Source organism: Chenopodium quinoa, unplaced genomic scaffold, assembly GCF_001683475.1.
Source record: "Chenopodium quinoa cultivar QQ74 unplaced genomic scaffold, ASM168347v1, whole genome shotgun sequence".
Taxonomy (NCBI): Eukaryota; Viridiplantae; Streptophyta; class Magnoliopsida; order Caryophyllales; family Amaranthaceae; genus Chenopodium; species Chenopodium quinoa.
This window is the reverse complement of record NW_018742914.1, coordinates 7,288,485-7,311,396: the sequence shown is the minus strand read 5'-3', so window position 1 is coordinate 7,311,396 and position 22,912 is coordinate 7,288,485. Positions and strand designations below refer to the sequence as shown.

The 22,912-nt window shown below is 34.7% G+C and overlaps 1 protein-coding gene across 1 annotated transcript; it reads right to left on the bottom strand.

Annotated features, from left to right (window-relative positions):
* Nucleotides 1-1,974: 1,974 nt before the first annotated feature.
* Nucleotides 1,975-4,134, bottom strand: LOC110728098. Its single transcript, XM_021907735.1, has 2 exons — nucleotides 2,425-4,134; nucleotides 1,975-2,116 (listed from the first exon to the last, which is right to left on the bottom strand). The coding sequence occupies exons 1-2, from the start codon at nucleotides 3,599-3,601 to the stop codon at nucleotides 2,082-2,084; spliced, it is 1,212 nt and encodes a 403-aa protein (XP_021763427.1). The 5' UTR covers nucleotides 3,602-4,134; the 3' UTR covers nucleotides 1,975-2,081.
* Between the last annotated feature and the right edge of the window lie 18,778 nt (nucleotides 4,135-22,912).

Genomic DNA, 22,912 nt, shown 5'->3' with positions numbered 1-22,912 from the left:
CTTTAGTAAACTTCCTCTGAGATAAGACATAACCTTCAGCACACTTACTAACTTCAATGCCTAGAAAGTAGTTCAACTGTTCAAGGTCTTTGATGCTGAAAATGGTGTGCAGATGAGCTTTGATATCAGAAATTAACTGATTATTTGAACCTGTGATGATAATATCATCAACATATACAGCAATAATTGTTGTATCAACTCCATCTTTCTTCAAGAACAAAGAATAGTCATTCTTAGACTGAGAAAACCCTTGAAACTTAAACTCTTCAACCAATCTGGCAAACCATTGCCTTGAAGCCTGCTTTAAGCCATATAAAGACTTTTTAAGTCTGCAAACATACCCTGTAGGAGCTGAGATGCCTTTTGGAATTTTCATATATACCTCCTCATGAAGAGTGCCATGCAAAAAAGCATTGTTAATGTCAAGTTGAAATAAATCCCAACTATTTTGTGCAGCAAGAGAAATTAAGCATCTGATAGTTGACATTTTCACAACAGGAGAGAATGTTTCTTCATAGTCAACTCCATATTTTTGTGTGAAACCCTTGGCAACAAGCCTTGCCTTGTATCTTTCTATACTGCCATCTGCATTTTTCTTAATTCTGAAAATCCATTTGCAGCCAATTGCTTTCTTTCCTTTAGGAAGCATTACAATATCCCATGTATTGTTTTTGGTAAGGGCAGAAATTTCTTTGTCCATTGCATCCACCCAAGAGGGATCCCCTGCAGCTTCTTTATAGCTTGTGGGTTCAATGAGTGACTCATAAGCACAAATGTCCAGTTTCTGCTTTGCAGGAAGAGAATCAAAGCTAACTAGGTTACACCAATGATTAGTAACAGCATTGCACTCATAATTTGATAGATGAGAAGGTGGTCTGCTGACTCTAGAAGACTGTCTAGGAAGAATGTCCTGTGTTTTAGAATCAGAAGAAGTAGGAAGAATTGGGGTAGAAATTTGGGTATTAGCAGGAAGAGGTGAAGTTGGTGTGTTTGAGGAAGAAGGAGATATAGAATTATTGCCTGAATCAGAAAAGATTTCAGGAATATCAATATTTGTATGTGAAATATGAGTGACAGGAAGAAAAAATTTGTTTGTATATGTTTTGTAAGGTGTAAAGGAAAAATGAAAAGGGAAATGTTTTTCATAGAAAACAACATCCCTGGAAATGATGATTTTGTTTGTGGCAAGATTTAACACTTTGTAAGCTTTTTGATTTGGGGGATATCCTAGAAAAACACAAGGAATGGCTCTAGGATCTAGTTTGGTTCTGTGAATCTTTGTTGTAGAAACATAAAAAAGACATCCAAAGACTTTTAAATGAGAAAGAACAGGAACAGAACCATAAAGTCTTTCATAGGGTGTGACTAAACCAATAGACTTCAGTGGCATTCTATTTATCAAATAAGCTGCAGCCAAGATACAATCTCCCCAAAAACGAGCTGGCACTTTTGATTGAAAAAACAAAGCCCTTCCAGTTTCCAGAAGATGCTTATGTTTTCTTTCAACCACCCCATTTTGCTTGGGTGTGTCACTGCAAGATTTTTGCTGTACAATGCCATGCTGTAAAAACAGCTGTTTCATGCCTCCTTCTGTAAGATCAAGAGCATTATCTGATCTCACAGCTAAAACCTTAGTAGAAAACTGAGTGTCAACAAAACTAAGGAACTGAGTCATAATAGAGACTGAATCACTTTTACTTTTCATAAAATGAACCCAAGTCATCCTTGAATAATCATCTACAATGGTGAGAAATTGATTACAACCAGTATGAGTAGTTTGAGTATAAGGACCCCATACATCTATATGAATAAGCTCAAAAGGCTTACATGTTCTTATTGAACTTGTAGGAAAAGAAAATCTAGACTGTTTAGCTAAAGGACAAATTTGACACAAGTTTTCAGCTAAACAACCATGTACATCAGTGCCTTTGATGGATTTTATTTTATCGAAAGACATATGTCCTAAACGAAGGTGTCAAAGTTTGGCTTCTTCAACTGCTGCTAGACTATAGTGTCTAAAATCTGCAGCATTATTTGAACTTAAGGAATCTTCATTAAGACTGTAAAGGCCTCTTTCCAATCTACCAAGCACTATTGGACTGGTCAAAGAAGGGTCCTGAAGCAAACATGTATCATTAGTAAATGATACTGATCCTGAAACATCTTTGCATAATTTTGATATAGAAATCAGATTAAAGTGAAAACCAGGAACATGCAGGACATTACTAAGAGTAATGCCTGATTTGAGTAAAACTGTTCCTGTGTGTTCAACTTTCAATTTCTTTCCATCTGGTATAGTGATATATCTATCATCATTAATTTTGGAAAATGATGTGAACATAGAAATATCAGCACACATATGATCAGAAGCTCCACTGTCTAGTATCCATTTAGAAACAAAAGTAGAGGCAAGACATAAATTACCTGCCAAATGAGAAGTTGCAGCTAAGCCAAGGGAACTTGAACCTCCAGAGAGTTCACCTTGCTCAGCTGACTGTTGCTTATCAAGATAGTGTAAAATCTGTTTGTGCTGATCTTGAGTAACAGACAGATTCACCAAATTTGCAGATTCAGAGACAGTAGAATCATCTAGCTGAGCTGCTGCTGCTATCTTTTTGCCTTTGTTCTTGAAATCTGAAGGATATCCATGTAGCTTGAAACACTTATCCTTGGTGTGATTCCTCATCTTACAATAATCACAATACAGATTATTTCTTGTATAGACAAAATTTCTGGTGTTTGATCCACTAGAATTCAGATCTGAAGATTGTCCTGCACTTCCACCAGTAATAGGAAATCTGTTGCTATTGAACTGATTTCTGCTGTCATTGAACCTCTTAGCATAGAATGCTGCAGATTCTGAAAGTTTTTGATTCTTAATATTACTCAAATTCATGTGAGTTTGTTCTTGAAGCAACAAACTGTATGCCTTAGATACAGTTGGCAAGGGATTCATCATAAGAATAGTACTCTTAATGTGAGAATACTTGTCATGAACTTTCATCAGAAAATGAACAAGTCTTTGATTCTGCTGAGACTTAAGTAATTGCTGTGTCAAATTGCAATTACAACCAGTACATACACATGCAGGCAAAGGTTCTAAACCATCTAATTGATCCCATAATTGCTTAATTCTAGTGTAAAATTCAGGAATACCTTCAGTTTCAGTCTGAGAAATGTCAGCTATCTGCTGTTGAACTGAGAACAACTGAGGTCCAGAAGACTGACTAAACCTCTCTTCCGAATCCAGCCAAATTAGCCTTGCTGTCTTCAGATAAAGAATACTTCGAGCAATTGAAGGATCAAGTGAATTCAAAATCCAGGAAATCACCAAATTGTTAACTCTGATCCAGATTTTGAAGTTTGGTGAGTTATTAGAAGGTTGATTCAAACCTCCATCAACAAAACTCAGCTTGTTTCTGGCAAATAATGCAATGATCATTGATCGTTTCCAATCATTGAAGCAACTTCCATCAAACACAATATTGACTAATTTTGTTGTTGATAAATCTGAATTGCTCAAATAGTAAGCTGAATTAGGATTCTGTGTAGAATCGCTTTCTCCATTTGTTTCTGAATTTCCAGAATTTCGTGGTGCCATTGTTGATCAAAATCGATCAAAATCAGAAAAATATCAAGAGAAAAATCTGAAGACAAATTTAGAAAGAAGAAGAACAAAGAAATTTGAAGAAGATAATGCGGAATTTGGATCAAAATTGCTCTGATACCATGTTGAAGTTCATCAACTGAACTTTAGCTTGGAGAATTTCTCCAGAAAATAGAGAGAGAAATAAACTTGGAGAAGAAGAAAAGAAGTTTTTATTATTGAATGAATTATTACAGTACAAGAATCGTATTTATACAAAAGTTTGTTACAGAAATCTAACAAACTCTAACAAACTTATTTGCTGAGCTGTTCTTCTGCTGACTGTGCTGTAACAAACTGATGAGCTGGCTGCTGACTTGGATCGTGTACTCCAACACATATCATTCTAATTTTCTACGGTAAATAATTAAATATAATTATAACATACAATAGCTAAATCAAGAATCAATTGATATAAGACATCATTAATCCTAATTGAACTAATACATAGGTGATTAATCCGAATTGCATTCCAACCAAAATTCAGATTAAAACTACTATTATTATGGAATTTAAACTAACCCAAACCACATAATTAGCATTCAATTATACTCCAAACATAATAAGATAACAAATTAAGCTTGAAATATAATCATAAAATTGATTAAACAATGTAATTTTAATATTAAACCAAATTTGAATTTAGATAATCAATCAAAAATCATACGACAGAGGACTCAAATCAACCATAACTACAAGATCATCAAATTGAAAATAACACTACGAAATTAAGAAGAATAATATTTACTTATGAAACTCATCGTCGTCCATCCGATGCCGCTACTACCACTCTCAATCTCCCTTGTAATTGACTACCATAATTCAAGGGAGGCAAATTAAATAATTCCCAAAATTGGGTGATAATTAAACGGTAATCAATTGTATAATTATCCATAAAAAAGTTATTGATTTCTATTCAAAAAAAAAAGTTATTGATTTCTTGAGGTAAGCTTATGAGTAGCAAAATAAGGAAAGAGGTCTTTAATTTGTGCGTTTACAGAGAAAGGAATTTGAGGGAAAGGTGGGTGAATTTTTTGGCATTACAAGTGAGTTGAGATTAGGGAAGTAATAAGTAATTATTTTCTTCCTTTTTCTCATCTTACACTTTCCTTATGAGTAATTAACGACTAATATTTTCATCTATAATAATTTTGGAGCATTATTTATTAATAATAATAGTTAATCGATATAGAGTTAATTAACTTAAATAACTTATGTAACATTTTTTTATAAAAATTTAAATTTATTACTCCCTCCGTTTCATAACGTTAGTCCCATATACTATTTTGGGCGTTTCAAAAAGTTCTACTCATATTGAATATATTTCATTTATGACTTGATTTTTTTTGGAATTAATTTATTGTGGATTGATGACATGACTCTAATTAAGGAAATTTTTACCTTAAATTATGCAATTATGACTTGTGCTTTCCTAATAAAAAATAAAAAAAGTTAATTAAGGTAAACTAATTATGAAATATGTTGTACTTTAATATTAGATTCCAAATATATTTGTTTTCTTATTTTATGTGATTGATTCCATATGGGACTAACATTATGAATCGGAGGGAGTAATGTTTATCCTTTAAATTCTTATGTGTTACAAATATATATAAATAAAATTTATTAAAAAAATTTAATTTTTTTAATAGAATTTTTTTTTTTTTAAAAAAAAAAGCATTTTGGAGGGAAAATCAATAATAATATATACTAAAAAAAACACACCAGCAATGACACGTGTTATATCCTGGTGTGTCCTTTTTTTTAACAAAAGCCCCAGCTTAGCACATATTATTAATTCACCAAAAGTTCAATATCGTTACATAAGACCCCCTGAATTTCAGGAGGGTACTCTTCAAGCCAAACACGATACTCATTGACACTAAAACTTAATTTTGCTAAGCTATGAGCAGCCTCATTACCCGACCTTTTAACAAAAGAAAAATCACACCTAATACACTTCTCAGCAAGCAGCAATATCCTTCACCAAAATACCAAAACAGCAGGGAGGAGTATAGCCCTTCTTCATGTGGTGGAAGAGCTTTAAATTGTCAGTCTCAAGGATCAATCTTCTAAATCCTGCATCCAACACTATCTTGAGACTTGCTCTCATTGCCATAGCTTCCTCGATACCTACCTCCACCTTCCCAAAATCAGACGAGCAAAAGACAACCACAACATCCCCATACTCATCCCTCAAAACCCCTCCCATTCCCAACTTGCAATCCTGAAATGCTGCATCTGTATTCAGCTTGTACAGACCAGCAGCAGGGGCCTTCCAGCAGGAGCTCAAGTGCGTCTGTTGCTGCATCACGGCAGCCTTGGTGTTAGCTTCTTCAAATTCTCCCACCAAAGCCATTGACTTATGTATAATATCAACCTCTCTTTTCTCTTTTCTCTCAAACACCCAAGCATTCCTTTTCAACCAAATTCCCCACGCCAAACACCAAAAAAATCCCACCATTTAGCTTCTTTCATTTTTCCATACATCGTGTTGCACCAAGATCGAAAGCCATCAGAGTGCCCTGCACTTGTGTCCAGTCTAAGGGCCGAGTGTCTCCATATAGATAAGGCTGTAGGGCAGGTGAGAAGCATATGAGCAGTAGTTGTAGGAGTTTATAGGTACTACGCAGCGGAAAAACATGAATCATATTCAATCAAGTACAAATCCCAAGAATCACATGCATAACACACAAGACACATAATCATACCTTTGACGCGTGAATTCCACGAAGCTATTCGACAGGCAAATCAGGGAGAGAATAGAGCCCCAAGTGTTGCTCCTCTACTTAGTCCACGAGATTCGAACGAGTCGTCCACCAATACAGAATATCAAGCACTTTTTCAGTTTCCTCTTCATTATCCCGTAAGAATAATAAACTATCATCAGCAAAAAAACAGGTGAGATATTGGATCAACATGCCTCCCAATCTTAACACCATGAATAAGCTATTTCTTTTATGCATCCTGGAGAAGAGCAGATAAACCTTCAGCACACAAAATGAACAGAAAAGGAGATAAAGGATCTCCTTGCCTCAAACCTCTACTTGTCTTAAAAGCACAATACGGCTGCCCATTCACAAGAACATCAAAAGAAGCCGAAGAGACACATTTCATAATATTATTCACATAAGAGTCCGGGAAACCAAATTCCATCATCATTTTTTCCAGTAAAACCCACTCAACTCTATCATATGCTTTATTCATATCCAATCTCAACCCCAAGTAACCCTTCTTCCCACTTTTCTTTTTCCGCAAAAAATGAAAACACTCATAAGCCACCAAGATGTTGTCCGTGATTAGTCTACCAAGCACAAACCCACTCTGATACTCGCTAATAATACATGGCAGAATTTTTTTAAGTCCGTTTGCCAACACTTTTGACACAATTTATATAGTACATTGCACAGACTAATAGGTCTATAATCAACAGGAGACTCACACTCTTTTATTCGGAATTAAAACAATGTGTGTCTGATTAATAGAGCCTATATCACTACCATTATTCAAAATATTCAGAGTATTATCAACTACATCACTTCCGAAAACATTCCAGAATTTTTGAAAAATAAAGCAGACATACCATCGGGGCCAGGAGCCTTAGTAGGATGCATCTGGAAAAGAGCTTCACGAACTTCCTCTCCAACAAAAGGGGCCGCAAGATCCTCAAACTGAGCTTCAGAAATTGCAGAGTCCACTTTATCAATCACAGGGGCCGTATCACATTGTCCACCTGATGAAAATAAATCATCAAAGTGGCGCACAAAAACCTCAGAAATTTGCTCTTCATCTTGAAAAATGTTCCCAGCTGTATCTTTCACTTTTCTGATATGATTTCTCGACTTCCTTTGGCTAGCTTTTGTGTGAAAAAATGTAGTATTTTTATCACCATTTTTAAGTTAATCTTGTCTACTCCTTTGCCTCCAATAAGCCTCCTCCCTTCCCTCCAACTCATCCATTCTATCATCCAGAGCTCGAATTTGGGCTATAATCTCATATGTTTGCGTTTCCCCCATAAGACTCTCCATTGTAGCTCTACACTCCTTCATTTCTTTCATAAAATCACCAAATTTGTTCCTACTCCAAGCACTCAAACTTATCGAAGTATGAGCAATTTTCGAACAAATGTCACCACCCCAATCCTACGCTTCCTTCACAATGTCACTACAGGATTCATCTCGGAGCAACATTTCTTCAAACCTATATTTTTTTATTTTTTTTCTTTTTTATTTTTCCAACACCCTCGCTAATACATAGCAGAATTGGTAGGTGGTCCAACTTCCTCTTCGATAAATGCATCACGAAAGAACCAGGGAAGATATCTTTCCATGATTTGTTTTCCAAGTAGCGATCGAGCCGCTCTTGCACATTACATTGACCACCTTGGTTATTTGTTCATGTGAACCCATGACCCACGAATCCCAAGTCCATCAATTCACAAAACTCCACTGCTTCTCTAAAAATATCCGCCTCTTCCATACGGAAATCATTCCCACCTTGCTTCTCACTCAACATCAACATCAAATTAAAATCACCCCCACAAATCCAAGGGATATTCGGGTTACACTTGAGACTTTCTAGCAAGGTACGAGTCAAGTGCTTATTTTCTGCTTCCGGATTACCATATATTCCTGTAAATCTCTATCCCTTTTTATGAGGAATTTTTATCCATGAGTCTATATGGTGAATAGATTACGACTTAATTTCAACATCCAAAGAATCCTTCCATAGCAACGCAATACCACCACTTCGTTTCCTTCCTTCTCCATCACAACTGACAACAAGAATATTACTAAAATTGAGCTTGTTTTTAACTCTTTCCATCTCATGAGCTTTTAATTTTGTTTCCGACAAAAAGATCATTTGGGGTTTTTCAAGAACAACCACATTCTTTACAACATTTATTGCCGAGGTACACCCTAAACCTCTAACATTCCATGAGAGGACGTAATTCATTGATCACCGAGAGCCCATGGTGTGGGGCCCACCACATTTTGTTTTGTGCTTATAGTCTTACGCTTCTTGCTCACAGTATCAATATCTTCTCCATCAACTACCATCACATGCTGCTCTTCTAACTCTTCACGCCCTCCCCTTTTAACACCACTTACCTGGTTTTTAACTCCCTCCCCCTTACTCTCACTTTTTAGAATATTAACCTTCCTAAGCCCTCTCCCTGCCTCCCCAAACTTAGCAGCCCCCTCCCTTTCTTCATTCTTTCCCTTATCCTCTATATTTTCCTTTACACCTTCCTTTGGTGACACATGATAACCACTAAAGTCAGAATTTTCTCTAGTGTCCATATCCACCACTCCCTCACTACTATTAAAATCATCTACACTCTCTCCAGCTTTATCCACTATACTCCCTACATCCCTCTCCCCACTCCTTCCCACACTAACATCTTTAGATTTCCCCTCTTCTCCTCCAAGATTCATATTTAAATTAGAGACCTCACTCTTCTTACTCATCGATGTGCATATGGTTCTCAAAACCAACTTCCCTTCGCTGTTGTCCCTCACCGCAACAAGTCAACCTCCTTAGTCTGCATAGGAGCCTTTTTTTTCTTCTAAATCATGATCAATCGGAGAGGAGAAAGCAAGTTTTCGAGCAGCCCCTATAGGCCCCAGCTTTATTGTATTCGGGTCATTATAGGTAGGAACCTTCTTGGATGATGCTGACATTTTAATTTTCTCCATCCAGGTCTTCTCTAATTCACGTTCCGCAACATCAATTCTGAGTTTCTTTCTTGGTGAAGCCCGCAGCCATGGCCCATATTGATACACCATCTTCTCAGCATCCCCTTTTGCGTGTTCTTTAAACTGACATTCTCTTTCGGTATGATCAAGTCTACCGCAAAAGAAACAAAAATCAGCAAGCCTCTCATACTTGGTATCCACCCATCGAGACTTATTTTGCCCCATAGCTAAGAAAAGACCTCTCCGTAGAGGTTTGTTGATGTCAACCAACACTTTAATACGCAAACTATGACCCCACCCTCGAGGATCAGATTCATCTGCCTCCAGAAAGCCTCCCAGAAACTCCCCCACATCGTACATCACTTCCAGTGAACGTTTATTCAAAGGCACGTCTAATAATCTAACCCACATAGGAGTCTGCTTGAAAAAAATTTCTGACGGTTGCTCATCACCAAAAACTTCTTGTATCAGCAGCAATTTCTCGTCAAAAAACCATGGTTTACCCTCTAATACTCGTTCCTTGTCCTCCACACATAAAAATTGAAAAACGAACAGGTTTGTTTGTACAACCCTAATTGCGAATTTCTCTTTTAGTCTCTATACATTTGATAAGGTTCTCTTCATAGCTTCTAAATTATAGGGTTTCACTGTCCATAATTTTCCCACCAACATGAGATTAATTTTGGCTTTAGTAACATCGCTTACAACTTCTACATAAGCACCCCCAAGCACTACACCTTCTTCATCCGTTAAACGCAATTTTTCCCATTCCTTCACCAATTCGTCCCCCATGATTCACAGCACTAACTAAATCTCAGGGAATTTGCCTTCGAAAGATTGAGAAATTGATCAAGATTGGTTTGGAAAGCAAGATATCACACTCACAAACCCTAAGTCGGGACTCACTCACCCTAGAGAGGGACTCTTTAGTTTACGTCTAATTCTCCTAGTGTGTCCTTTAATTATTATTATTTTTTTTTGAAAAAAAAAATTAATTATAATATAAAATCTTATACAAAAATAATTTCTTATATGAAGTATAATTTAATAAGATAATTACTATTTTAATGTACTTCAAGGAAGTATTCATATTTTTCCTCTAATAAAAATAGTTGTTCATTTATTGATTAGAATTCACATCAAAGTAGTGTGTATATTTATTGATTTTTTTTTTTAGATTTTAATTTGTTTTTGTAAAATAACCAATTATATTTAAAATTTGATAGGGGTATTATTTTTAAAAAATTACCGTGCGTGACACGGGACCTAAACTAGTTTTCTTAAAATTATGCCAAGTGTCCCATCCGATGATTACTTAAGTATATAGTATAGACTCTTGTAAATTTGAAAGATACTCGGTAATAAGTATAAATAATTATAAATTTTAACAATTGAAAATTAATAATAGGATCAATCTATCTATCTATCTATATATATACTAAAACAGAGGACGCTCAATCTATAACTTAACACATGTCACTCCGTGGTTAAAAATTTTCCCGCTTATTTTTCTTACCTTAAAAAATCAGCTTATCTTATTGTGATATTGTAAATATCACTATAAATACGTATATTCATACACCATACAATTTTTTTTAAAAATATTCTTACACTAATAAGATCAATTAGTATTACAAAATATATTATCACGGAATATATTGATTGCACAAAATCTTTTATTATAAATTAAATTATGATATAATATTTCTGTAATTGTGATTCAATTAATAGTGACTAAGGGTTTGTTCACATTGACTGAACTAAATTGAACTCAACTGATTGGAGCTGAACTAAACTGAACTGAATTGAGCTGAACTGAACTGAACTGAGTTGAACCGAACTGAAATTTAGCTGAAGTGAACAGGCGCTTAGCCAGTTTAAAAAATTGATCTTATTACATATTTACATACACATAGTGACATAATATTATCACCCTAAGACTGAATAACTAAAATTTACAGCTTTATAATTTATTTATAAATGGCATATGACATGAGTAATGATTTCACAACTCTCAAAGAAAATTGGAAGATCAAAGTTAGAATTGTTAGAATTTGGTACTCTCCAATCCTGGCCATTTCTGCTATTTTAAATAAATTAAAGAGTTTTATTATAAATTATCAAAATATTTGTTAAACCTATATGTCTTCTATAAATATTACATGTATATGGATACTTTTTAGTAAATATTTTAGACATCCTATAATTTTAGATTTTTAGTAAGTTACAATTTATCAACGAAAATATTTGATCAAATAATATTAATTTACGTATACTTAACAAAATGTCAACTAAATAAGTTGAAAACGTACTATTATTAACAACTCTTACATATTGAAAAAATTCCTAAAATTTATAGTGTTTTACAAAATTGCATCATATCATGTCAATATACATTGTAAATATACTTTGTAATATATTCTATAAATTGTCAAAATATTGATTTTGTGTCAAATTGTTGCAAAAAAAAAAAAATGTAACTTGTACTGTTTTACAATTGTCAAATTACACGCAAAATTGTAAATAAGAATTTATATATATTTAAAATAATATCCTAAATAAGTTTTGACAAAAAGATGGACATAGACATGTCAATCGGGTCGGGTAGGGTAGGGTCATTTCGAACCACGGTTCATTTCACGTCGTGTCACTTCATTTCACGGGTCAAGAAATATTCAACTCTAACCCAAAGTTTTGGATCAACCCAACAATTTAGAACAATTTTATTAACCTGTCAATTGGGTCGGGTTCGGGTGGATTCCAAACCACGTGTCATTTTGATGTCGGGTCACTTCATTTCACGGGTTGAGATATGTTCAACTCTAACCCAAAGTTTTAGGCCAACCCAACGGTTTAGAACAACTTTGTAATATAATTTATTTTTTGTTAATGTTTAGAAATTTATAATTTTCAAATTTACTTTGCTATTATTTATTTTTTCAATTTTGGAATAGAATATTCTCAGTAATATTATTTTTAGCCATTATATGCCTACTACATAATTTAAATCGCCACAAAGCGCATCTATCCTAACTAATAAAAAATGATTATAAGAAAAAAATACTTGTAAACACTACAAAATTAAAGGAGGAGGCTAGGGTAGGCTAGGCCAACGTGGCATGCATGAAGATAATGTGGGTTATGTGAATGCATGCAATTAGTGTGGATCGATAGTTGGTATAGGAGGTTTTTATTATGGATCTGTGTAAGAGTTATATGAGATGGATAAATGATATAAGCAAATAATGTCGGATAGTAGACAAATGATCAAACTTAATCAATAAACTAGATATTAATTTTCAAATATGTGTAGAAAAATGATCAAATTCAATCAATAAAGTTAATATAGGAGGTTGTTGTGATAGCAATTGTTACAAAATAATGAATAATATGGAGAGTCACTATTGTAGATTAAACTAACTATTATAGTTTAACTTTATAAGATTTACTCATGTAGAACTTGAACTTTTAATACCGAGCAATTGCACGGGTTCTATACTATTATATACTATATACTAAAAGGCACACCAGCAATGACACTACGTGTGATTTCATGGTGTGTCCTTTGTATTTTATTTTTTTTAAAAAAAAAATCCATATAAAAAAACAAATGTTATACATAAATAAAAGATTTGATGTGTCGTTATATTTATTGCCAACTATAAAGCTAAGTATAAAACATTATTTCTTATTTGCATAAATAAAATATTTGATGTATCCTTCCACGATACAATACATAGTCAAATGCATATTTTAAAATATCTGTTTGGCAAATAGGATATTTTATAATCCATTATAATATTTACACATGTAAATTTACTTATACAATGTTAAATTTTTTAGTCTTTTGTTTGTAGGGTTTAGCCCACTTATGCATTTAAAAAAAGAAAAAAACCTTATACAATGTTAATTAAAATTAATTATTAAAAATCTCCATGAATGACACGGGTCTAACCTAGTTTTTTGTAAATTATCACCCCAACATGTACCATGTGTTGCAATAACCACTGTTTTTAGAAATTAAAAATAATCACCCATATTTTACAAAACTAGTAGGTTTTACCACCCAACCTTACTCTGGCCAGTTTTTCGAGCATGGCCCCACAATAATGACAATATTACTTTCCTTCCTTATTTCTTTTATTCTTTCACGATATTCCCCCATATTCAATTCACTATTGCCCAACTAGCTATGTCACTTCACATTCAATTTCCTCTTCGCCTTTGGATGGTGATGATGAAAGACATTGTTTCTCCTACAATTTATGCAACAATCATCAACGAAACAACCAACTATCATATAACAAGCTCACACATATCATCAATCACCAAAAACTGCGTCAAATTCGAAAAACCCCCAATTTAATTATATAGAACCCTAATTTGCAATTCAAGTCAAATTGAATGAATCAAACAACAATTACAACATTAAATTTCTAATAAAACACATTCCAAACAACAAAAATCGTATAACTTGAATTCTACTTCATAAAACATTTCAATTAACGATTTCAATAACAAAAAAAGAAAAAGAAAAAAGAAAAATTAAGTGCGTTCTTCAATTGCCTTGCTGTACAAATTGGTGTAAAATAATTTAACCGCGTCCTTCAAAGGATTCGCTTGTCAATTTGCAAAACTTGGTGTAAAATTGGTAGATTTTATAAATAATAATAATAATAATAATAATAATAATAATAATAAAAATAATAATAATAATAATAATAATAATAAAAATAATAATAATAATAATAATAATAATAATAATAATTGTCTTAAAAAAAATTCTAATAATTTAAGGTAAAAAATAAATAAAAATATGATGTCAGTTATTAATTTAGGCGGAAAAAATTTTAACAACAGCTTGACATGTGTACAATTTTAAAAAGTGATGATTTCAGCGGTTTTTATTTTAGTATATTTATAGATTGACACAATTTGACTTTTTTCACTATTTACACAATAAATTTGACTATAGCTATTGATTAATATATAAAAAGCAATTAGTATTGCGTAAAAGGTATTTAAATACAGAGTAGCAACTAGTATCATGTAAAAGGTATATAAAAGGCAGATGGAGCAACTACGGAGACTTTTATCTGCCTGCTCCTTTTGCCTTTTATATACCTTTTATATCATGTAAACGGTATATAAAAGGCAGATGGAACAACGACCGAGGGAATCCCGGGTTTCGGAGGATTGGGAATTCGTATTATTTCCCCTTTAATTCTTCCCTGCTGGCGAAGCAGAGTTGGCGAATTGTTAAGTGCCCTCAACTGTTGGTTTCTCGGCTTCTGTTTGCGAAGTATCTTGTTCTTCGTTCTACTAATTCGTTCTCGACTTCTCTTCCCTCTTGGGGTTGTAGGGGTCTTATTTCGGGGATGTCCTTGTTGTCGAAAGGTCTGTGTTGGAAGGTTGGTTTGGGTTCTCGAGTTCGTATTTTGGAGGATTCTTGGGTTCCGGGGGGACCAGTTCATTTTAAGGATCTTTCGTCCGAGTCGATTCGACCGACTCTTGTGTCTTCTTTACTTGATTTGCATTCATGCGTGTGGGATGCTACTTTTATTCATGGATTATTTGATTCTAGCTCTGCTGCTAGAATTCATTCGTGGGATCGGCCTGTGCGTTTAATGGATGATTTTGTTTACCGGAAGTTTACTAGAATTATGCTTTACTTTGTGAGCCTGGGGTCATGTTAGGTAGTCCATCTCAAATCTCTCAAGCATGGTGGAGGAAGTTTTGGGCTTTACCAATTCTTCCTCGGTGGAAAATATTTGGTTGGAAATTGTTGCACGACGTTCTTCCTTTGGCGACTATTCTCAATTCTCGAGGCCTCCCTATTGATCTAGTTTGTGCCTTTTGTCATGTGGATGTGGAATATGTGTCTCATACATGCAAAGATTGTCTTGTTATCTTTGGTCTTTGGCTGTCTGTAGCGTTAGGCATCCAATGGGATCTTATGCAGTTTCCTCCGTTTAGTATTTAGTTCTCGAGTACAATTTCTCTTTTTTTGTCTTCGAGAAATTGGAAGGGCATTGCTTCGTTATTTTCTCTCCTTTGGGCGATTTGGATTTCTTGTAATCAATTGAGGTTTAGGAAAGTTGTTTGGTCGCCTGGGTCAATTGTTGGTCTGGCGTCAGATTGGGTTCTTTGTAATATGCGGGCTCAAGATTGGAAGAGGTTGGCGAGGTCCTCTCGTTCGGTTAGTTTGGAGGCTAGGCAGGATGTCAAGTGGTTGTGTTTGCGAGGGTTACCTTATATTTATTCAACGACTTGTTTGATTGTAGACGGGGCTTGGGATTGTTCTACTTACAGGGTAGGAGCAAGATGGGTAGTCCGTGATCTTTATTCTTCTAAGGTCCTGGGAGGTGGTGTTTAGGCTTTTATGGCAAGTTTCCAACTTCGTTAGGTCTTTGTAAAACGACCATAACTTTCTTGTTTCTTATCGGAATTGGGCATATGACCTACCATTGGAAAGATCTTGAACCAAGATAACACTGTTAAGATTATAGATGTGCTAAGCTAGCAAGTTTATGATTAATGACAATTAACAATAATCGAAGAACGAAACGAAGTAAAAATAAAACAAGAACGAATTTACCGTGGGAACCCGAGTGCAGGGAGGAAACCCACCAATCCACTATGGAGTAACTTGATGATGATGATTACAAGCTCTTAATATCTCTTGAAAGCTCACACCTCTCTTAATTCTCTCTTAAACCCTAAGAAGATGAATTAATCTCAAGAGGCTTTTTCTCTCTCTTAAATCTAACATCATACCCTAATTAATGACATACAAAAGTATAAAAATACAATCAAAAGGCTAAGATTAGAATGTAGCAAACACCAAGCAAATCAGCGGCTGAAATAGAGCGTTAGGGGTCCGACCGAACCTACCCTGAGTTCAGTCGGACCATGGGTGGTTCGGTTAGACTCCTCCTTGGTTCGACCGAACCTGCTCTAGATTTGTACATTATGCAGGTTCTGCCTCTTTTACTTGCTTTGACCAAACATTTCACAAGTTTGGTTGAATTTCGACGGCAAAATAGCTTCTTTGCAATTCACCTTATGCCTCTATACTCTTGAGCCACTCTCCACACATTACAAAACCCAACAATCTCCCACCCGGAGATCGGTTCAAGTGTGCACTTCATATATATTCAAAACACATCCATTGATGAACATCTCTCCACAACCCTTCAATCTCCCAACCCGAAAATATGGTTATCACTAAGAGATCTCACACAACCAATGAACACAACATCATCATCAATCTCCAAAGCCCACCATCTACTTCCTAAACACCAAGGAAGCTAAGCACATCCTCTACACCAAGGACAAAACACCAAGGTCTACACCAACCATGATACAAGCACTTTCTCTTCACCAAGAAATCAATCAAACAGACTATCTTCCAACCAAGAGAGCACCATCTCTTCCTCTCAATCGAGTAAACAACAACCCACACTTCCATTCTACCAAGGAACCAAAACCGAGGTCTCATCCAACCCCGAATCAACATCACAAGCAATGAGATTTTTCTTTGTTTTTCGAGCACTCGTACCATGCTCCCACCCAAACTTGACACCATCCATGACAACGCACGAGCTTTTGGCCTTTTCCTTTGTTTTTGGAACATTCCAACCATGCTCCCACCTAAACACAACACCCTTAGCCCTCTTTCCACGCACAACACCCTTGTGCACATTCTTCACCCACAACATCCTTGTGTGGCTTCTTCACAACACTCATAACATCCTTGTGAGCATCCTTCTCTTGGCTCGTTTCAACAAACGACACCATCTTTAAAGAATCACATCCCCCTTCAACACCTACACATGTATTTCCCGAGGTGTACAAGTGTAATACCCCGTATTTTTATACGTATTTTATTTTAAATAAGTATTTTGTAAAGTATTTAAATAATTCAAAATGAATTATCCATGGTGTTTTAATTATTTATTTTAGAAATACTTTATTTTATGATTTAAAAACATATTTTGAGGCATGTGATTTTTATAAAAGGAAGTATTTTATAAAAGGAAGTATTTTGTAAAAGGAAAGTTTTATAAAAGGAAATTTTCATAAAAGTCAAGTTTGTTTAGGACAGGGATTAGTAAGGATAGAAAGGGATTTCAAGGGTAGGAGAGTTTCTAGAGAAAAAGGGGTATAAATATTCAACACATGGGCAAATTAAAATTTGTCCAGAGTGGAGAATACCCAAGGTAAATTTTCTCTCCCTTCTCTCTTATTTTCCCTTTTCTTTCTTTCTTTCTTTCTTTCTTTCTTTTCCCCTTCCCCTTTTTTTTGTACGGCCGACACCACCACCACGCACCACTAGCCGCCACCATAGGCACCGACGCAAGCGCCAGCAGCCGCAGCGGCACCGACTGGGCGCGCCAGCAGCCCAGCCGCGGACCCGCAGTGTCGTAGTGGTGGTTGTTGCTTGCGGCTTTATCGAACAAAAAAAATATTATTTTTTTAATTATTTTGTTTTAATCCTAAATCTAATTATTAATTATGGGTTTTGTGAAGATTTTGTGATGTTTGATTATAAGTATGATGCAAATTAATTTTCAGATTTTGATTTTATTTAAAAAGCCTCAAATTGAAAACCCCAGGTTTCTAAATTAATGTATTATGATAGAATTTGATTATAGATGTTGTAAATCTTTATTTTGGGTGTTTGAAAACAAAATTACACCAAGTTTTAATGATTTAATTAATAAAACTGGAATTTTGGTTATAATTGAGTTTCTTGAAGGGATTTTTAATTACCCATTAATTGGGGTTAAAGTAAGGGGTTTTAAATTAATTTTCAGTCTGTTTTAATTCATTTATGAGTGATTTAATGAGTGTTAATATTACTGGAAATTTGTGTGGAGCAAATATTAATATCTCCTTATAATTTTAGTTTGTACGAGATTTCCAATTAAATGATTTCGCATAGTCGTGGCAATTCTAAGATTGTATTCAAGGTACGTTCGCGTTCTTGGCACATAATTGATTATGTAGGAGCATGCTAGGCTTTGATTAACTAATTCCAAGTAGTATCATGCTAGATTGTGATTGGACTTTGTGGATTTGTTGATATTGGTGATTGAAATATGAAGCACGAATTATTTGTGATGGATTGATGATTGGAAATCATTGTTTGACATGTTGTATATGAACTACACTTTTATTTATGACATGATAGAAATCATGTTTAATTAAATTACATGTTTAATTGAGTTTGGAATATTAATGAGAAAGAATTTTATTACATGGTTCATATAATATTTATTGATGCTTTAAGCATGAGGAAAGAGTTATTTAAGTGCCTTTGAATACGAGGAATAAATTTATTTTGGTGTCTTATTGCACTTAAGGTGTTTTCAACACCGAGGGATAGGATTTGTGGCGCATTATGCGTTTAAGTTTTCTTTGACACCGAGGTAGATTTTAAAAGGGTTCAACATAAAATATTATGTGGTCACTAATTATTCAAGAATTAAATTGGTATGTTTGATTGTTTGGATAATTATTATGATTGAATGATTACGGTTTGATAGTCATCACCAAGTCTAATAATATGTAAATAACGTAAAGTGAAAGAGATTACACACCAAAACTCTTGGAACGTATATACCTTGAGTATGAACATATGGGGGGAGTTATGCGACTTTATATTTGACTATAACTTCTATTGGGAGTACAAGACGCTGTATTTTCCTTAAATTATTATGCGTAGGAATTCCGCCACTTATGAGTGGTTCTTTTATACTGGCACGGTTAGCTCCCGTGTTACACTACTAAAAAAGGCTTGTTTCCGACGAAATTATGCTGACGGACCGGTTTTTTTCGTCGCTAAATTTAAATTCAACGACGGAAGTAAATGTGTCGTTGAAATCCGTCGGAAAAGCTAATTTGCGACGGAATTTCCCTCGTAAAATTTCCGACAGAATGTATTTCGGTCTGAATATTTACTTTCCGACGGAATATTATGTCGTAAAATTATTTCCAACGGAATATTCCGTCGTAAAATTATTTTCGATGGAATATTCGTCGAAAACTAAATTTTCCGACCGGAATATATTCAGTCGGAAAATTTCAAATCACAAAAGAGGGGAAAAAAAGTCTTGTTTTTCACGAAAGAAAGAGAAAAAAGGGGGAAGAGAGAGAAAGAAATAAAGGGAGAAAGAGGATGATCCTCATATCTGCCGCCGCCACCAGAGCCCACCGTCACTAGTCGTTCTGCCGCCACTGGAGTCCATCGTCGCCAACCCTCCCATAGTTCTCCACCGCCGGTAAGTTTTGTTTTGGGTTTTTTTTTTAATTTAAAAACGCCGGACCACCACTAACCACCGCTCATTGTGAACAGCCACCACCGGCTTATAGGAGGCGCCGGTCACAAACTGTCTCCCGTTGGCGCCTTTTCAAAAAGTCGGGCAGCCGCCGATTAGTTTTTTTTTTTTTTTTTTGTTTAAACCCTAACCACCACCACCCCTTTTTGCACAGGTTCCTCCAAACTCGTTCCTTGCTCTGAGCAGAACCACCACGCCACCTTCATCCTCCCGCAGTTCTGCCGCCGGTAAGTGTTCCTTTATTTTTTCTTTTTTTCATTTTTTTTTTTGAATAAAAACTGACATTTTACACCCTAAATAAGGTTTAATTTTTTATTATTTGTAGGATTTGTACATTTACATGCTTTAAATCTCAATAACAAGTGCAGATCTAGAGGTTAGTGACATTATAATTTCTAAAATTCTTAGTTTAGTTTATACTTGGCATGTTAGTGACTTAGATATATGTTAGTTTATTCAAGTTTTTATTTTATGTTAGTTTAGTTTGGTTTACTTTATTATGATAATGGTTGAAATGTTAGTTTAGTTTGGTTTCCTCTACCAATTGTTGCTTTGCTTTTATGCTTGTTTGTTGTTAGACCTTTATAGATATTGTGTCTTACTTTCATAATAGCTCCCCTCCAAACCAACTTGATGCATTAAGAACTCGTGGTTCAGACCCACTTGTGCCGCCTTGAAGTATCGGCCGTCACAAGCCCCGACCACCCGCACTCCGTCGCCCAAATAGACGTGAGTGCTCCTTTGATTTAATTTCCCGCTTGTGTTGCTTTGTGCTCACAAGCCCCTCTTCCGCTCAAGGCTAGAGTTTTTGCCGCCAAAAGGCTAGAGCGTGCCGCACGTTTCGGGGTCCAAAATCCCGGACCATGATAATTGGATGATGTAAGACATGACATGTTTATTTTGTTTTTGTTTAGTATAATAATGTATGACATGATATGTTAGTTTAAGTTGATATTTTATTATAATAATGTACAACATGATATGTTAGTTTACATTGGTTTAGTTTATTATAATAATGTATGTTAGTTTAGTTTAATTTATTATAATTTAATAATGTATGTTAGTTTTGTTTAGTTTAATATAATCTATGTTAGTTATTTAGTAAAATATATTTGTTTTATATAAAGTTTAATGTAATGATTAATAATTGTTTATAGCAATTTAATTATGAATACTAATTCTTTATATATTATTGTTTATATCAATTTAATTATGATTATGATATATTTGGTAAAATGAGTGTTCTTTACTTTATAATAGTTGTGTTATTTGCTTGGCATATTTTTAAATGAGCGTGTTATAATAATGGATATGTTATACTGGATGTGTTATAATAATGGATGTGTTCTTTACTTTACATATTTTTGAATGAATCATTTGCGCGCCTAGATACCCGTTCAAGGCATATTCATTAAGAGTATGTCTTGAATAGTCCCCGGTTGGGACTGTCCTTGTACGTCTATTCTCACTTAGGTGGTGAATGTATGCCTTGTTATTGATTTTAAGGAATATCCTGGCTTGTCATTTTTCTACAATGTTCTCTGGGTACATATGATGGGTTATCTAATAGCCTACATCGTGTACTTGGAGAACTTAAGGGAAATACTGCCGGATTTTTCATAGAATTGAAAATATGACCTGGCATACATTCGCTAGTGAGATTAAATCTCCAAGGATGGGTTAGGTTGGAGTGATAAGGACCTTTGGACATCATTTACAATCTTATTTTCATATTCATAACATTTTGATGGATAATGAATATTCAATACGCATATTGACTAATGTGAATATACATATTCGTAAGTTGTGTAGAAGTTGTAATCATGAAACGAACAGAACGTAGGTGGATGTATGAAAGGAAGGTTGGGCATTCTATTAATCCGGAATTTCTGAAAGGGGTAGATGAATTCCTTAAATACGTGGAAGATCATCCCGAGAGCAGCAACCCGAATGAAGTTAGGTGTCCATGTTTTAAATGTAAGAACAAACGACTTTGGGATGTGGAAACGGTTAAAATTCATTTATATCGCAAGGGTTTTGTACCTAATTACTATGAGCGGATGTGTCATGGGGAAGGGTTTTCAGGAGTTTCTGAAGGACCGTCAAATGAATATCGTGAATTGGTTTTCGATGCTTTTGGTCATAATGAAGATCAAGGGCATTCAGAAGAGGCAGATGAAGAGCCTAATGCACAAGCTAAGCATTTCCTGGATTTGTTAAAGGCTTCAGAACAACCATTATACGAAGGGAGTTCATTGTTTGTGTTAGATATGGCTGCCAGAATTACTAGTCTTAAGTGCGAGTATACTTTGCCCCACAGATGTGTTAATGGGTTTGCTTCTTTGGTTAGTGAGGCGATTTCTAACAACAACCATATGGCCGACACATTCTATGAGGTGAAGAATATTATGAAGGGGTTGGAGTTGCCTCATGAAAAGATTCATGCATGCCCGAAAGGATATATGATGTTTTGGAAGGATGATGTTCAGCTATCTACATGTAGGGTGTGTGGTAGCGACCAATACAAGAATACTTCTATAGGTAGAATAGTGCCTTTGAATGTTTTGATTTATTTTTCGATCACACTGAGATTGCAAAGGCTCTATGCAATCAAGAACATTTAGGAGGAAATGACATGGCATTCTAATATGACCCCAAAAACTTAGAAAGTAGCTTCTTTTATGTCATTTCAAGTCATAACCCCTTATAACTATGTAATTGTGAGATGGTTTGAGAAAGAATGAGTTCATAAGTTAGGAAATGAAGAAAATAGGCATATTAGAAGTCATTTTGGATTTATTTTGATGATATGACCCTAAAAACTTAGAAAGTAGCTTATTTCATGTGATTTCAAGTCATAACCCCTTATAACTATGTAAGTGTGAGATGGTTTGAGAAAGAATGAGTTCATAAGTTAAGAAATGAAGAAAATAGGCATATTAGAAGCCATTTTGGCTTTATTTTGATGATATGACCCCAAAAACTTTAAAAGTAGCTTCTTTTATGTCATTTCAAGTCATAACCCCTTATAACTATGTAATTGTGAGATGGTTTGAGAACGAATGAGTTCATAAGTTAAGAAATGAAGAAAATAGACATATTAGAAGCCCTTTTGGCTTTATTTGGATGATATGACCCCAAAAACTTAGAAAGTAGCTTTTTTCATGTGATTTCAAGTCATAATCACTTATATGTTTATTTGCTTTACTTGTAACTTATGTTGT

Excerpts from the sequence above, each read along its gene's own strand:
- LOC110728098 (XM_021907735.1), bottom strand. The coding sequence starts at position 3,601 with ATGGCACCACGAAATTCTGGAAATTCAGAAACAAATGGAGAAAGCGAT. Across the intron at positions 2,117-2,424 it reads TGCAACTTCTCATTTGGCAG|GACCCTTCTTTGACCAGTCC; the intron begins GTAATTTATGTC and ends TGTTTGCTTCAG.